Source organism: Mytilus edulis, chromosome 6, assembly GCF_963676685.1.
Source record: "Mytilus edulis chromosome 6, xbMytEdul2.2, whole genome shotgun sequence".
Taxonomy (NCBI): Eukaryota; Metazoa; Mollusca; class Bivalvia; order Mytilida; family Mytilidae; genus Mytilus; species Mytilus edulis.
In genome coordinates, this window is record NC_092349.1 from 60,318,858 (window position 1) to 60,337,238 (window position 18,381).

Genomic DNA, 18,381 nt, shown 5'->3' on the forward strand with positions numbered 1-18,381 from the left:
TATTTTTGTAAATATTGATGTATTTATTTCTAGTCTCAGTGCTTGATTTGATATTGTGCAATTTTGAAAAACAAAATGTCTGTCCAAGATGTTAGTTTAACATTTTTGTTTCAGAAGTGACAATGTAAAATATTAAAAGGGTATGCATTTTGATACTGTTCCCAGATACTAATCTGGCTATCTGTTACAGCAAAATGCCTTGAGTGTGTAGGTAAAGGTAATATATTTGTTTAGCTTATCGTGTATACTACCCTCCTTTTGAAGTAGTCTAGTCCTACAGACAGACAGATTGGTTATCTGTCCCACTAACCAACTCTTAATGGTAGGTAGTGTACCTAACTTGATAATGACTTCACAGTTCAGCTAGCAAGCAAGCTAACCAAACATATTTCCGTTATCTACACACTAAGGCATTTTGTTGTACACTAAACAAATTTCATGTAAGAGATACATACATGTGACAAGTAGATCTGCTGTAAATCTAGTAAATGTCCAAGGGTAAGGAAAAGCAGTATCTGTTTACAATATCTCAAGTCCATTTAATTGATCAAAGAAGCTATATAGACATAACGTAAATGATCTCTTGATTTATTTCAGTTAAACAAGTTTGAAATTTGCCTACACATTAAATGTGCATTACTTGATGGTCCTAACCAAGATCTCTTGTAAATCTACAAATTCATGTTTCTATGTGCTGTGGGGAACAGGGATATACTTCATTCTATTTTTATACTGGGGTAATTCATTTTTGAGGTGCTGTCTCATATAACCCACATATTCTAACTTTTCATGAAAAGTTCAAGATTTAAACATTATGGACTCATTCACATCTTAAAATAACTCACCCTGTTTTGATACTTAGATTATAAAGGACACCTTTTAATCAGGATTCATCAGATTATAATTTGTTTAATACTTTTGCTTTAAAGAAGTAAGATACCTTAGTTGAAATTGTTTTGATTTAAAAAGTATCAGGAAAGAAATGTCTGTAATTTCTGCTCCATATTAATACGTCCTGAAATTCAAACGTTTTCCTTTTAATTCTGCAGACAGTTATTGTGTACACTGAGAAGAGATAAATTTTTCTTTTAAAGAATAGATACTGCATTATATACAGTTGATTCATGATAAAATTTGCCCACAACTTGCTTATATAGTTAATTCAAAAGAATAACAGTTCGAAATAGGCATGGTCTTATGTATACATTGTTTAAAGACATTTATCTATCAAGGTTTTTAAGCCTTTAAACTATCACATTTCTATCACAAATAGTTGTAAGTTTGTTAATGAATCAGGATTCAATACAGTGAAAACAGAACATATTGTGTGCACCTATTTATTGACATTTTTTAAGAAATGACAAAAGGTGTGAGATTAATTATTGCTTTAATTTGCTTACACATATACATATAATTGACATCAGAATGCAAGTTCTCTTTATTGCGATACTCATTTAATTGCAATTTATGCATTAATATAATCATCCCAATAATTTCACAATTTTACAGTATTATACAATTAACAAATATTTATATTGATTGACTGGTTGTTGTTTAACACCACAACAGATATTATTATATTAATTATGGTACCATAGTGTAAACAGTATACCTTGTTGTTCATCTTCTGTTGTTTTTATCCATAACCTAAATAAAACTTTACATTCCTAATGCTGTATTTATTTGTATTTAGTTTTAAAAACTCTTGTGTGAACATTATAATTTTGTAAACAAGACATGTGTTTATAGACTACAGAAGACTCATCAGTACTGTTTGAATCAAAAGGCCAAATAAAGTACAAACTATTCTTAGATTGATTGATAGGTTGATTTTTAACACTACTTTCTGCACTATAGTGCTATTTTGAGACAATCAATTTTTTTAGTGGAGGAAGCCTTAGAGTTACCAGAGAAAACCAACAAGCCATAGATAGGAAAAAATTGACACTCCTAATCAATAAACACCTTTGCCTCCAATTCCACCTGTAGTCCTGATGGCAACCACCATTCTTTGATGGCCCATATGACCCTCCATACTTTTTTTAAGAACTGCCCAGCTGAACAGTCTTGGGTGCAAGTCTTTTGATGGCCAGAACATTTCTGGTATGGGTTGTAGGAAATTAACTTTTATCATGAATACATATATAGGTGGCACAGGAACACCAGGGGCGAATCCAGCCATTTTATGCTCCTATTCAAATGCATTGATCGTCCAAAAAAAAGGGGGGGGGTTCCAACTCCTGGACCCCCCCCCCCTCCCTGGATCCGCCAATGAACACAAGGAGGTAAAATATAGCCCAAATAAATCTTGGCTGTAAAATCTAGGTCTCCATTATGTCGGACATCTGTAAAAAGAAAGGACATTTAGGCAGACCTGGCTTGCCAATAATAATTCTACAGGAAAACACTCAAGTTACATTTACTTCCATGCAGTATGGATGGACTGCTGGAACAAAGAGGCAAAGAAACACAGTTTGGTTAATGTTCATCTCTCAAGGTCATATTAGAATCGAAAAATAGACAGAAAATGATAATATTTTAGTAGGGATGGGATCATACTCACCAGAAAATATGAAAATTAGGTCAAGGTCAAATGAAACATGTCGGACTGACATGTACACCAAACTGGCTGACCTTATAATATCTGAGAAACGAACCTTATCATGTAACTTAAACCTTGACTGAGTTCAAGGTCAGGTGAACCCTGTCTGACAGACATGATACCTTGCAAGGAAAAGTGGTTCTGTTGCTTACAGTATATGAGAAACATTGACCAATGAATCATAAAAATAAGGCCAAGTGTATATGAATCAAACTGAATTTTGGAAAAAGATCGGACGGGTCGGAGTAGGCGAAGAGAGAAGGAAAGCTATACCGATGTCTGTGCAACTACCGGATGGAAGTATTTCACATGATCGAGACGCTGTCCTGAATGAATGGAAACGATCTTTCAGTAGTTTGTTGAACCCAGAAGGTAGTATTGATAACCTTCCAACGAACACAAGTACAGATAATGGTGCTACGATGAATTATGACATTACTCATGAGGAAGTTAAACGAGCAGTGATCAGTTTGAAAGTTAACAAAGCTGTTGGGGTAGATGAAATCCCATCGGAAGTCCTCAAGAATCCACGTTTGTTGAACTTCCTACTAAGTTTGTTTAATAAATGTTTCTTCAGTGGTACAATTCCAACTATCTGGCGAAAAGGAATTATTAATCCAATACCTAAGTCGTCGACGTCGAATCCAAAAGACCCAATGTGTTACCGCGGTTTAACACTTGTTCCTGTTTGCTACAAGCTGTACTGTTACATATTGAATAATCGATTGCTCGAATGGGAGGAGGAAAATAATATTTTAGATGATTGTCAAAATGGTTTCCGGAAGGGACGTAGTACTATTGATCATATAAAGTCATTATCGTCAATTATTGAAACAAGAAAGCTAAAGCGTTTGTCGAGTTTCACAGCTTTTATAGACTTCCGAAAGGCGTATGATGGGATAGACCGTAATTTGTTATGTCAGAAATTGCTTGATATTGGAATATGCGGGAATATGTATAATGCTATCGTGTCGTTATATAAGGCAGTAGAGTGCTGTGTTCGGGTAAATGGTCAATTAACGGACTGGTTCAATGTTCAATGCGGTCTAAAACAAGGTTGTTTGCTCTCACCATTACTTTTTAATGTGTATGTGAACGGTCTTGTTACGTATATATGTTCATTAAATGTTGGAATAAATATTGACGAGGAAAATGTGTCGATTCTACTTTACGCTGACGACCTTGTTTTGTTAGCTGGCTCGGAATCAGACTTACAAGTTTTGCTAGATGGGCTTCAGCTCTGGTGTGCAGAGAATAAGATGACAATAAATCATAACAAGTCAAACGTTGTTCATTTCCGACCAAATTCGACCCCAAGGACAATAAACAGTTTTAAATGTGGCGAACTTGACATAAATGTGGTGGGAAAATATACATACCTAGGTTTAGTGTTAACGGAGAATTTGGACTATCAAATAATGGCGAAACACGTAGCAGCATCCGCCAACCGTGCCTTGGGACTAGTGATATCTAAATATAAATCCTTTGGAGGACTACCGTTTGATTCTTTCACAAAATTGTATGACTCGATTGTTTGGAGTACAATCAGCTACGGAGCGGCAGTGTGGGGTGATAGAACATTTTCATGTATAAATTCGATACAAAATAAGGCAATTCGTTTTTATATGGGAGTCGGACGGTATACACCTAATGTAGCAGTGAATGGAGATTCAGCCTGGAAACCACCTTGTGTAAGGCAGTGGCGAACTGTTATAAATCAATGGAATCGTTTAAGGTATATGAACACTGATCGACTAAATAAAAGAATTCATAACTGGGCGGAACATAGTTTTAGGCGTTATAAAGCATGTAAAAATTCAAATTATAGACTTTATCAGCAGTTTGAATCGTGTAATATTAGTGACTGGTATAATGACACGAACATTCACAAAACTATGGTGTTAGCGAAAATAGAAGATAAACTTTTAACCGATTTCAGAAATAAGTGGACGGAAGATCTACATAGAGTTTCTGCAAGACGTATGGATGGTGGTAGTAACAAATTAAGGACATATAGAACATTTAAAACCGAAATTAGTTGTGAACTTTATTTAAAAACACTATTATCTCCTGCTCAACGTAGAGCATATTCGCAATTCAGATGTGGGGTTGCACCCATACGAATCGAAACCGGGCGCTTCGAACGTTTACCAATGCATGAACGGACTTGCTTTATGTGTGAAAATAAAACTGAAACTGAGGAACATGTACTAATTGAATGTCCACTTTATGACGATTTAAGGAACGAACTTTATGAATATATAAACAGTGTAGATGAGAACTTTAACATGTTGACGAACCGTGAGAAACTGTCTTTTGTGTTGGGATGCCAAAATGTTAATGTAATTTACAAATGTGCCAAAACCTGCAAATCTATTTTAGACAGAAGGAGACGTTTTTTATATCGATAAATTTTTTTAGACTTTTAAATTTTTGTAATTTGTTTTAGAAATTTTAATAAGTGCATGTACATAGTTTTATAAAGTCCTTTTATTGTTTGATGAAGTTTTACTTTTTGTCTCTCATAATTCTTTTAAGAATGGCATTAATATATATTTATGTTTTATGATATATGTAAATATTGTATTGTGTATATTAATGGTGAGACGTTAATAAACTATCTATCTATCTATCTATGAAACCCGCCAGACAGACATGTATACCCTACAGTCATTACATAATCAAATAAAAGAGATATTGACTTGACCAAGTCACTTTAAACTTAATCAAAGATCCATAACATGAGGTCAAGGTCAGATGAACCCTCCCAGTGAAGGATACTAATATACCAAATATAGTTATCATATTACTCCAGCATTCACCGAACCATATAAATGAGGTCAAGAACAATACACATATGACAGACAGACAGACATAATCATATACATTCTACATCATTTTGTCTCCAGTGGATAGTTGTCTCTATCATTGGCAATCATCCTAAGGCTCGATCATTGGTATACAGTTGTTTGTCCGTACGTCCGTCGTCAACATGTCGGACATTTACTCAAAAACACTTTAACCAATTTGCATAAAACTTTAGGGAATTGTTTATATCTATGAACGTGAGCTCCTTTTCGTTTTTTTATAATTTTATGTTTCCGAGTTATGGGGTTTTATTCATTAAAAAAGGGTGATTTTCCAGTTTTCGGACAATAACTCAAAAATGCTTTCACCAATTAGCAAGAAATTTTAATGACTTTCTTAAACTATCCTTGATTTCTACCAAACTTGGACAGAAGCTTGTTTATGATCATAAGTTAATATCCAGTAAACAATTTTGTAAAAATAACCTGTCTAATCTTACTTATAAATGGACTTATTTTTATCTGCCAATTAGCATTACATTTGTGTGCATTCACTCAGTGGTTAAAGTTTTAAAATTTTTAATAACTTTCTTAAACTATCCTGGATTTCTACCAAACTTGGACAGAAGTTTGTTTATAGTCAAAAGCTAGTATCTGGTTGGAAATTTTGTAAAATGGCCATTTTTGACTAAAATTTTACCGTGATTCGTCAACATATCTTTATCGTGATTGAGGTCTCAAATAATCACCATTGCCGTTAATTTTGGAAAAAAATAAAAACGTAATTCGTCAAAATCAGTCCATTTTTTTTTTATCGTTTTAAAATAAGTGTCCATCGTCATGCACCAAAAATTACCGTTAACGTCATTTGGCAAACTGTTTTACCGTTTTTCGTCATGAAGGTATCCCCATTTAGACCCTCTTGAATGGATAGAATGAATATAAAGTGACTATAGTACATGTTTGTCAAACAAGATTCTTCCTACCATGACCTAACTTGCATGGCTTCTTTATCAACATTTTGTTTTGTAGATCAGATGATATAAATTATAGGTCAACTTTATTAGAAGGATTGTACTTGGTGAACATATGTTGTTCCAATGAGGGACATCTTAATTTTGACCTTTTCTTCAATTTTTGGATCGCATTTTAACTAAGTTCTGATAATTCAATTAGTGAGTTTTTATATAATAACTCACTAATTGAATTAAGTAATTTCTCTTCTTTGTACCCGGTTCGCAACAACTTAATCCTCAGGTCCGTTTAATCCTAATTGTAAAATATACTATTTTTGTCATTTATTTCAAAACGGATGTAATTTTTGTTTACATCACAACCATTCAGGAATTGATTATGTTTATAAAACTTTGAATCTTGAAATCTTGAGGAATTGAAAACCGCGCGTTCTTTTTCAATCGCTATATAATAATAGTATACTAAAGTATCTAGATACATCTTACCTAACGAGTGATACATTAATGTTAAGTATGAATCTGAAAAGGACATTTCACATTATTAGACGGACCCTGCAGATTGCAAGTAAAATAAAGCAATACGATGCCGTCGACACCAAAAGGATAACTTTCCAAAGAGTAAAAGTTGATGACTATTACAAAGTGTTGTCTATAAGATCACCTGATGATGTTTATGAGGGATACGATTACTTACCAGACCGCTTCCATAAACTAATTAGTAGTTCCTCAATTGAAGGTTATGCAGCCTCTATCGACAACAAATTGGTAAGTCCTGTAAACGTATTAAAAAAAGGAGACATACGAACTGAAACAACGCTTTCATTTCCGAAAACGCTCCGTTTAAAACCTTTCGAGGTCCTCTTGTTTTGTCGGATTATACACACCTTCAAAAATTTGTAAGCTGGAATTTATCGGCTGATATAATAAAAAACAAAACAGAAAGTAAAACTGAGTTGTTCAAGATCTTTTTAAACAAAATGCTGAATTTTTATAAATGTCTAATATGTGTCTCGGTTTTCTTGTCCCGGATAACATACTATACAACATATATTGCACATATACTAAGTATACCTTATAATGCTTATTATAAAGTACTGGTCTATAGAAGATTTTTAAAATTTTATGGTATAAAAAGCAGTATACGACTCTCGTTTTAAAAGATTAATATTTAATTTGATAATTATGCTCTGCTGAATTTGAAAAATAAATCAGTTTGAAGTTTATCTGATTTGGCAAGATTTAGAAGTACTAAAAAAGAAGCATCCACTGAGGCATGTAAACATGCACGAATCAACATGACGGGTTATCAAATATGCATTTGAGATCCAATGGATATTAGATCATATTAGCTTAGTTCTCACAGATATCTTTTATACGTATTAATGTTTATCCATTGTGTCTCATACTTCTCAGTCACACGTTCTTTCTTAAGTAGACCTTATTATACGACAGCTAAAATAATCTCTTAATTTTCCATACTTTTATTCAATTTAAATTTTTAACAGATTCTAAATAGCATACTTTGTGATTTTAATAGTAGATACAAATTCATACAAAGTAGTTTGAACTTCCAGTATTAGGAATATGATTAAGACATTTGTCCATTATTAAAAAAAACATAAGCGCACTAATTTTCCATTACAACATGTCCCCCGGAAGGTCAAATATAAATAACACCTGCACAAAAGAAGAAACAAGTGAAATTAAGAGAAACAGAGATTCGAACTTTGCCTCCACGTGTTAATTTTAACTCTTCAACTCATCCTTGCCACGCGTCCACCAACTTACACTATACAAACGTTTTTACGATATGAAAAGGCGCAAGTCTTGTGCACATATTGTACCGTATGATATCGGTACATGAAAAACAGTCATTTGAATATCATCCGAATGGTATATATTCGAGATTTTTCAACCGAGGAACTTCGAAGCTATATTCAGTCGATCATGACTAAACAAAATATACAAAAGTCATTAGATTGTTGTGTAAAACAAATTCAAATTGTAAACAGAAATAAGTAAACTAGCCAATTCAAACTTTATAAAATCAAGTAAACTAATTGAATAATTCAATATCATAACTCGAAGACTTCCTTTCAGTGACGAATTAAAGAAGCATTGATTCGGGTAGAATCTGTTTTAGCGGACCTCGGATGTGATTTACTAGCATATAATTAATTTCCCGTAGCTTCTTTTTACAAAGTAACGTCAGTTGTTTAACTGTTTTCATGTTTGTTGAGATTGCAGATCTTTGTTTACTTAGAGGGTATGGATGGGGGTCCTTCATTTTTGTATCATTCGATATTTTCGGTCATTATTCTTTATCTTTTAAAATAATACAATAATTCTTTATATTTTAGCGCCCCATTATTCTCTATTCTTTATATTTTTGCCCATTTTTCTCTATTCTATTATTCCATACCCCATGCTAGTATTTTGTTTTCGTGCTGATTTATTTGGATTAATGCTTTTATTTAAAAATGTTTTTTAAATTTAGGTTGCTTTCCAACTAGTAAATCTTTTGGATGATGGTCGCACGGTCTTAAAACAAGCTGGACGAGTGGATAAGGAGTATGAAGGAACAGGACTATATAACGCGCTTGATTCATTTACACAACAAAATTATAATTTATTGGGCAGACAAAGGACCTTCTCATTTGACGCACACAACCAAACTTTGATGAAACATCTTTATGCTAGAAAAATGGAAACAGTTATGTCAAGAGTAAGAAACTATACAATTCCTTAACAATAAAGTGTCAATATGCCTAAGAATCATACAGTGGTGAACACATGACAAAATAAGCCATCTCAAATTTAAATTAAGTTCAAAATGTATAATGCGTTTAACTAACTTGGTTTAACATTTGTTTCTTTTTCCGGTTCTGGTAATTCAAGATATAATTTGGTTGAAATGCACTAGAAATTGACTAATATAAGAGGCGCTACCTCAGTAATTAGTGATCATTCTAACCTAAACTAAGGGAGCTACCATTTGATTTTTATGGGGGGGCTAGGATGAAATTTGAAAAAAATAGGCAGGACAGGAGTTTTGAGTAAAAAAAAAAGGCAGGATGAGACACTTTGCAAAAAAAACAGGCAGGATGACAATTTAGGTAAAAAAAGTCAGGATAAACTAATAAAAAAAAAAGGCAGGACCGAATAGAGTGAAAAATAAAAAGGCAGGACGGAGATTACAACTAAAAAAAAATGCAGGACAAAATTTTTCATCCTAGCCCCCCCATAAAAATCAAATGGTAGCTCCCTAAGTAATAAACTTATTTTAACAATTGAAATTTGAAAAGGAATTGATAGAAATGACCCCAATGAAAAATGTAGGGAGTGGGGTGATAGTACGATTTGCATGTAGAAACCGGGTGGTCTCAGACGTGAAGTGGAAGAGATATGTATACCTTTGTCTATTTCAACAAAATTCGTATGTTAGTATGCCTGAACTTTTATACTTTTATAAATTGTAGGATGTAACAGCGTATCATGTGAAGTCTCACAGAGAAATACTTAAAAACAACGCAACTGGACCAAACATCAACAACACTATATTCCCTGTCCATCTTAAGAAAGTCTTCAAATCAGAGAAAACGAGTAGCGAACTGTTCCCAGAAGGCAGAATGCTATGTTTCTATGTTCCATATAAACTAAAAGATTCCAACATACCACTGATATATTCTCAAGGAACGAAAGTTCTAGGGTCATTTACTGATGGCTCCCTGTTAGTCACAGCAGGGACAAGCTTCCAATGTAGTAAAGGACATGTATTTGTACTTGACGTATACGGGACTTTAAACAATACATTTGTAAAACACCTACTACAACATTTCCGACATGTGGACCTACGATTTTTTAATGAGCCAATGGAAATAAACGTACATTGTATGGATTCTGGAAACCATTATATAACTGATGCTATGAGTCAACTAGATATTCAGAAAGACGATTGCTTCAGAGATGTTCATCATGTAGCTACCGCTGAAATGAATTAGAAATACTTATTTCAGTGGTATTGACGAATTTACAAAAGCATGATATAATTAAGTAGAGACGAAATTAATGAATATAAAATGTTTTAGTAAAATAAGTTATGATTGAAACAACCCATTACTCTTTTAACTAATTCGAAATTATGAAGATTTGAATTCATACGCGATTGTTAAATGATGTCTACCATAACCTGAATATCCATCTGGACTACTTTCATATTGCTATATTATAATATAACTATGCATCTCCCCAAAATAATACTTTTTTGAACGATATGGAGCTAATTGTAATGAAAGAACCTTCATGTATTCTGGAACATTGTTGTTGAATTATTTGTCGTCAACTTTGATAGAAAGAAAAAATGTAAATGTTTTAAAATGTTAAAACAAAGATGTCAAAAACGACGTTTCGTAGTCAAGTTATAATTTCATATTTTTACTTTTGACATATGTTTTTGTCTTATTTGTGCTGTTCACTGTGTATTTCTAATTCTATGTATGTATAAATATGGTAAAAATTAGCCACTCCAAATAATGTGAAGCGTTTAGTTAGTTCGCTCCGCTCACCCGCAAAAAAGATTGACACCGTGGCTGATATTTAACAACTGTGTGTTATCTTACATGGTGATGAAGAAGGTCAATGGGGTAATAAATTGTTTTGTTGTAAAATTTATTTTTATTTTTATTTTACCAAGCAAATTTTATGTTTCTACCTTTATCATGGAATAAATATTTTTTACTTAACATTTCTTAATTTCGTAATTGTATTTTTATCTAGCACTACTTATTTTTTTCTAATTTTGGTTGTATTTATTTTTTATTATCTCTTATTTGGAATCATAATGCCACACATGCACTTTGCTCATTGTTAAAGGTCGTATGGTGACCTATAGTTGTTAAATCAGTTTTTTTGTGGATAGTTGTCTCATTGGCAATCATACCACATCTTCTTTTTTATATTAACATCTAAACATTGATAATGACGGCCAGTCCTATCATGATTTCCTTGATACAAGGTTGCTGCTCACGTGGGAATTTTACCTAAAGTTTCCAGTGGTGAAGTTAAAGTAATCTCGTCGTTAGTTGTACGGATGCAAACACCGAGTTGATTGACCGTTATGGGATATCTGTTTCACAAATGATAAGTGATATGTTCCTAATATCGTAACTTTATTCACATTCCCTTTTCCATAATGTTACCTATCGAGTTAGACTAATTACCAGGTTTGTTCTAACATGAGCAACACGAAAATTGCCACATGTGGAGTAGGATCTGCTTACCCTACTAGAGCACAGGAGATCACCCCTGTGGTATCTTTCGTCCCTCTTTTTTATACGTTCCTGTTAAAAAATGGCGATACAAAAGCTCTGGCTACTATAGGAGGAAGGCGTACCATTAATGTATTTACTGACGTTCACCAGCAGCACTTCTGTCCTGTTTTATCCTTATAGTTTTAATTTTTTTTTTTTCATCATACATTTATTTTATTGAATGTGACCCAAACTTTTATTCAATATTGATGCATATAAAACAGGAAATGGCAACTTTCCATTTCATCTAACACCCCTACACTTTTCTTTTTGGAATATTTTACGAGGGTCTTTTATAATACAAAAAACTCCTATCGTATAGATGGGTAAATTTAAATATCTTGTTTGAATACAACAGTATTGCCAGTAAAAGACTTATTTTTGTTAACAAAGTCACGTGACGGAGGACCTCGTTTCTTACTTTGAAGAGGTTCAACAGATAGTCCGATTTGATTCAAGATAAGTTTATTTGTCATATACATTTTCATAAGATAATCGAGTAAATCACACAATAAAAACGATTTTCAATAGAGAAAATATAATACTATGATGAATAAGACAGCTGTTGCAGTTTTATATTGACCATACATAGATGACGTGATATATTGTTCATTCATCACAGGAAAAAGAAATATGAACATCGTTGGTTTACTTGGATTTTTTCTGCTGTTTGAGTCATTACTTTGTAGTTCTGACAATAAAATATTCAAAGGCATCGTGACTGTAAGTACTGACTTTTATTTGTAGAATTAAAGAAAAAAACTTTGGACGAGAGCAGCTTAAACGATTAAGGAAAATACCTAAAAAAAAAATTGTATTGTCTTCATTGCACATCACACAATTTCATCAGTTTACCCTTGATATTGTCATAGTCAAAAACATGGTTTGAGATATTTTAATACGTTTTGATGTTTCTGTTTTTAATCAATTGGGTAAAAAGAGATGTAAATAGGACTTATTTTTGTCTTATTATTATATCGGTTGACCTACTTGTCAATGTATTCTTTTGCAACACCGAACAGGACCTATACTAATCTGCTTAGATGAAGATGGTTACATTTGTTATGTTTTATAATGCAACCAGTTGTTTTTATTTCCTAATAATTACATTAGATGTATGTTTCATTATAATACATCATTTTGATAGGCTAACTGCACATCACGTGTAATTCCTTAAGCAATTGTATCACTCAATAAAATTTTTCATTCATGATAACACGTGGTTCCACAAAAAAGTGCACAGGTGAATTATTTTTTTTTTTTATAAAATTCGTGTTTTCATGATCATAACTAAAAAATGTAATTATAAGTATTGAATGCTTCTTTTTGTAACTTCATAGGGTTGTAAAAGCGTTGACCGTGCGTACATTTTTAGAATGAAGCGCTTCCGCGCTTCATACAAAATGTGCTTCGGTCAACGCTTTTACACCCCGATAAAGTTACAAAAAGAAGCATTCAATTCTTAAATCATGCCACACAGCTTTATTTTGTGCAATGTCAATTTCATCATGGAACACTTTTTCCACAATCAGGGGTTCATTAAGGAGTGAGTTCGAAATTTGTGTAACAATTTTAAAAATAGCTATCAATGTTGCAGTATACAAACAATATTAGCCTCATACTAAAAAGTTTATATTTTTCTGACATTAACATGGTTATCCTGCAATTTGGTGTTCTACTATACAGATACAGCCCTACTTATATCGCTATGCTGTATATGTATACTATACTGATATCGCTATGCTGTATCTGTATACTATACAGATATCGTTTTAAAGCTCCCCCCACTGCCGGACTGTGTATTGTATGAGCCTGCGTGACCTCAGAATGTGTATTGCAGTCCCATTCCAATGACGTATCAATTGCGAATTAACGATTACTTTTTTACGTTCGGTTTGTTTTCAAACATTTCTTTAGAGCAATAAGAATCCAATTTTCTGATAGCATACACACATAAACAGCAGTCTTTTCTATACAATGACAACTATCGATTTCAAAACTTGAATGTGTATGATTGTGTAAAAAAAACATCCATGTCAATTTCAGCATGCATGTTTAGTGAATGTCGAGTCTGAAGCGTAGGACAACTCGTACACTTCTGTTTCAAGTTGGACACTGTTTTGTTATTTGTTTTTACTGTTGAAATTAGTTGTTATGTTAAAATAGATACTTATTCACCTTGAGCGATGTATTATTGTTGAATATTCGAGATTCTTTTTTTGCGAACCCGTCTTCAGCTGAATGTGTGATTACTGTATCGTATTACAGTGAAACCTGTCCAAACCGAACACCCACGGGACTTTGCGTTTTGTTCGGTTTTCACAGGTGTTCGGATTGTAGAGGTAAACGGAAGTCGACACCAAAAATTTCTTAGCACTTACTGACAAGGGATAATATGTGACACAACAGACGACTATTTATTTTCGTGATGATATAGATGTAAGCGTAAAAATATAAGTAGATATAAAGATAGACCTATTGGTACATTTTTGTTTATAAATCAAACGCCACTCCGTCAATCACGCTCGTCGTTATGAAACTACAATGTATAAATCGTTCAATGATGTCCGACGTGGAGCAATTTTGCTTTTTATAATTATTTTCTAATCCATTAATTCACTGACCACTTCATATTCCAAGTCACTGTCAAATGACGATTCCGTAGTTGAGTCGAGATCGTCATTGTACTCACGAGTTCTCGGACTAAACTTGCCTACCGCTGACTGATACTTCGCAACACGATAAGAGTGAAACAACAGCAGGGGTCCAGTTGTGTCCAGTTTATTCTCGGACTTTATCGTTGTTAAATAGCGTACAGAAGTCTTTAGGAGCATCCGAATCAAATATATAGGGCCTCTAAAGGGAATCCGGCAATCGAAAGCCATTGACCTTGTCGTGTTGCATGACTTCCTAATCCAGTGAAAGGCTTTAAAACTTTAAAACTATTACTTAATTAAACAGTTTAGCTACAGAATGGCAGTCACGATAATTATTTGAGTAACGTGCATTTAATTGATCTAAGGGAAAGTTCCTTTCTTGTCATTTTCGGCGATGATGGCAGCTCACCAGTTTAACGTTTCTTTACAACATAAATCATTTGATCACTGAATTCATGGACACAAACATGCTAATTAGTTTGTCATAACAACTCACTAGTTAATTTAACCTCAAATACCCTCGAGGATACTCTGTCATCTTGCGTTTGTTTAATGAAATCATGAAAATAATTAAAAATATTTTTTTGTTTTGATTGCTATCGATCGATTTTGACAGGTAATTTTTAGATACATATTTACTATCGAGCCTTCAAAAATCGTTCGGAATTCGGTGTTGACAGGGTTCGGTTTTTTCAGGTTAGATTAACGTTAATTGATAGGGAAATTTTGTGGGACTTCGAAAATTGTTCGGTTTAAACTGAAATTCGGTTTTATCAGGGTTCGGTTTACCCAGGTTTCACTGTACTACACGGGCCTCAAGGGATTTCAAATCGAAAATAAATGCAAAACATGTGTTTTTGTGTCTTTCAAACCATAAATAAGATACAGAATTAATTGCAGGATATAGACAATAACTATTTAGTGTCTTTAAATATCAGTTGTATTTGTACTCGGCTCGAAACAGGTGTAGTAGCTCGCTAAAATCCCGCATACACCTCCCAGCCTCGTACAAATACAGCTGATATTTAAAGACACTAAACAGTTATTGTCTATGTATATGTACTAATTGACCACGAGGACAAAACAGTCCGAGTCTGGGTAGATAGTGAATGAATTTGAACACCATCAAAGAGCTGTTTTAAATATTAAACTCGTTAAAAAACAAGTATATACAAATAAAATAAAACTATGAGTTCAGAAAAAAGCAGGAAAATCATTTATTCAGTAACTGACTTTAGAGGTGACAACCACATATTGGTCTCAGTTGAGCAGACACATTTGTATAACTTTATAAAGAACTAAAAGAATGAATAAAAAATTGGGACGCAAAACTCACTTTTCAATATGAATTCTTACTTTTTTTAATTTTTATTTCAGTTGAGTAACAAATGATCTTTTAAGAAGAAGTACAAACACGTTATGGACTGGTTCCACAAGGAAGGACTTTACTAGTATCCACTAATTAATACTAAATATCTCTTTACTTATATATAGATTACCCAATATAAGATACTGACAGATACAAATTTGGTTCATCTAAAATGGTCGCACACACAGATAACTTAAAAACACAAACCCCACTAAAGGTAAAAGGTGAACTCAGATGCCCTGATGTATTTAGAGCTTGTGCGTCGTCAAAATTACGTTACTGTTGGACTTAATCTAAATACATTGCTATTAATCACACCATATAAAACTAAAGACTATACAATATCAACCTAAACAAAAAACGTGGGTGAACCCATAAAAAAGGTTACTTGAATATAAAAAAAACTTGCGGGCTTGGCTATAAACGATGGCTTTGTTAGGAGCTAACTATCTTGTCAATTCAATCCCGAGCTTTCGAAATCCCCTAAGTTTTGTAAAACCGTCTTTCAGATTTCATAAGTGAGTATCAATATGCTGAGTTTCATCTAAAAATATTAGATTGGTTACACAAGACCGTGATAATTTCATAGTACAAATGCCATAATTTTTTATTGAGTTTTTATATATGAAAAAGAAAATGTGGTATGATTGCCAATGAGACAAATCTTCACACGAGACCAAATGACACAAAAACTAACAACTATAGATCACCGTACGACCTTCAATAATGGACAAAGCCCATACTGCATATTCAGTCATAAAAGGCCTCGAAAAAACAAATTTAAAATAGTTTAGACGAAAAACTAATGGCCTAGTTTATGTACAAAAAATAAACGAAAAACAAATATGCTACACATCGATAGACGATAGCGACTGAATTATGTACAGGCTTCTGACCATGGAAAAGCACATACAGAACTAGTTAGATGGCGCTAAACACTCATCCTGACCTCGGAGAGTGGTTTTATAGTAAATAAAATCATAAGAACAAACTATAATGATTAGTTATAAAGGTTAAACTAATCAAATGGATACAAATAGAAATATATCCAACAAAATCACAGAGTGGACGAGTACTTGTACATCCCAACAAATGAAAGCACAGATATGACAGTACTCGCAGTTACTGACAGCTAGTTCAAAGCCAAACACAACTATTAAAAATCATGCAACTAAGACTACATTATCAATCATGTAATGTCACAGGAAACAGGTAAGCAAAAAAGCTCCCACGTTTGTTTGTTTCTGTTTAGAGATTATGCATACACTGTTATTCCTTAACCGTAATAGTATACCACAGTTAAATGTAACAGAAGCGAACAAGATACCAGAACTTATATTGTACAATAAAGATGACGTGGAAATATTTGTAAGTTAGTCCTGGAAGAAATTTTTAAATACACAAAATGTACTATTAAGGGAGCTACCGCGTTTGATTTTTAGGGGGAGGGGATTATGATGGACAAGTTTGTCCTGCCCTTTTTTAAGTTGAAATTTCTGTCCTCCCTATTTATTTTTCAATCTATTCGGTCCTGCCTATTTTTATTATTTTCAAGTTTATCCCTCCCAAAAGTGTCTCATCCTGCTTTATTCACTCAAAACTCCTGTCCCGACTCATTTTTTCTTCAAATTCCATCCTAGCCCCCCTAAAAATCAAATGGTAGCTCCCTAAATAGTTTTTGCGTTTACAGTACTTTGTTATTAATTTACTAATTTGCAATTAGACTATACATATCTATTTACTATGTTCCTGTTAAAGAAACATATTAACATGATTCTGTGATATAATGTTTCAGTTCCAATTCACCAGTGTAGTTAAAGAATTAAACTGATTCAGCAGAACTATAGTTATGTAGATTGCCATTCCTTTGAGACAACTTTTTAAGACACATATATTTAAATACACTGTACAAAAAAAAAAAACCACCCCAACAACATACATTGGATCTGTAATTTTCCTGCATCTTACTGTCATATTAATGACACAATTTGACTTTTATATTTCAGAGAATACCATTGGACAAAACGACCTATGACAAATTAGATAACCTGATTAAAGATTTAGGATTTTACCGTCAAAAAACGTTCAGTGACAATCTTCCAGCAGAATATGAAAACGGCCCAGTTCCCCCGCCAGGTGGCGTTTCTATCGACGATCTCCTCGCTGGATTTTCCCTTTGTGAACGATATGGAATACAAAGCGAATTAACTGCAGAATATTCTTGTGGAAAATAAATTTACTTTGTATGAAAATCGAAGAAAATTAATTGCAGCTTGATACTCAATGATATGTTTATTGAAACAATCAATTTGAATATAAACATGGATATCTCGTTTCATGCTGTAATTCATAAAGATCAATATTAAAAAGTTATGTTATACATACACATTTGATATTTGATTAATTGATATGAAATATTGTCTATTGTCTATTGTCTATGATTGATATTTCCAATACTAATGATTTTTTTATATTTCATTGTCACGGCGGAGTTAGGACAATGAAATGAATATTCAAAACAGCAATGCTCATTATCATACAACTTCGTAGGTGTAACAACATGGAACAGTTAAGTAGTCAGCACTTTTTGTGCTGACACGAATTATCATTGATATTGTTATTGGATTCGAGCGTCACTGATGAGTCTTTTGTAGACGAAACGC

At 33.2% G+C, this 18,381-nt stretch overlaps 2 protein-coding genes across 2 annotated transcripts; both read left to right on the forward strand.

Moving 5' to 3' along the window:
• The first annotated feature begins 6,655 nt into the window (after window positions 1-6,655).
• Window positions 6,656-10,384, forward strand: LOC139526522 (probable N-acetyltransferase 16). The gene is made up of 3 exons (XM_071321677.1): window positions 6,656-7,148; window positions 8,881-9,108; window positions 9,863-10,384. The coding sequence occupies exons 1-3, from the start codon at window positions 6,888-6,890 to the stop codon at window positions 10,382-10,384; spliced, it is 1,011 nt and encodes a 336-aa protein (XP_071177778.1). The 5' UTR covers window positions 6,656-6,887.
• A 1,902-nt stretch (window positions 10,385-12,286) lies between these two features.
• LOC139526159 (selenoprotein M-like) lies at window positions 12,287-18,104 on the forward strand. Its single transcript, XM_071321292.1, has 4 exons — window positions 12,287-12,415; window positions 15,727-15,800; window positions 17,008-17,086; window positions 17,725-18,104. Exons 2-4 carry the CDS (start codon window positions 15,769-15,771, stop codon window positions 17,950-17,952), a joined length of 339 nt encoding a protein of 112 aa, XP_071177393.1. The 5' UTR covers window positions 12,287-12,415; window positions 15,727-15,768; the 3' UTR covers window positions 17,953-18,104.
• The last annotated feature ends 277 nt before the right edge of the window (window positions 18,105-18,381 follow it).

Excerpts from the sequence above, each read along its gene's own strand:
- LOC139526522 (XM_071321677.1), top strand. The coding sequence starts at position 6,888 with ATGTTAAGTATGAATCTGAAAAGGACATTTCACATTATTAGACGGACC. Across the intron at positions 7,149-8,880 it reads CCTCTATCGACAACAAATTG|GTTGCTTTCCAACTAGTAAA; the intron begins GTAAGTCCTGTA and ends TTTTAAATTTAG. Across the intron at positions 9,109-9,862 it reads TGGAAACAGTTATGTCAAGA|GATGTAACAGCGTATCATGT; the intron begins GTAAGAAACTAT and ends TATAAATTGTAG.
- LOC139526159 (XM_071321292.1), top strand. The coding sequence starts at position 15,769 with ATGGACTGGTTCCACAAGGAAGGACTTTACTA. Across the intron at positions 15,801-17,007 it reads CACAAGGAAGGACTTTACTA|TATACCACAGTTAAATGTAA; the intron begins GTATCCACTAAT and ends TAACCGTAATAG. Across the intron at positions 17,087-17,724 it reads AAGATGACGTGGAAATATTT|AGAATACCATTGGACAAAAC; the intron begins GTAAGTTAGTCC and ends TTTATATTTCAG.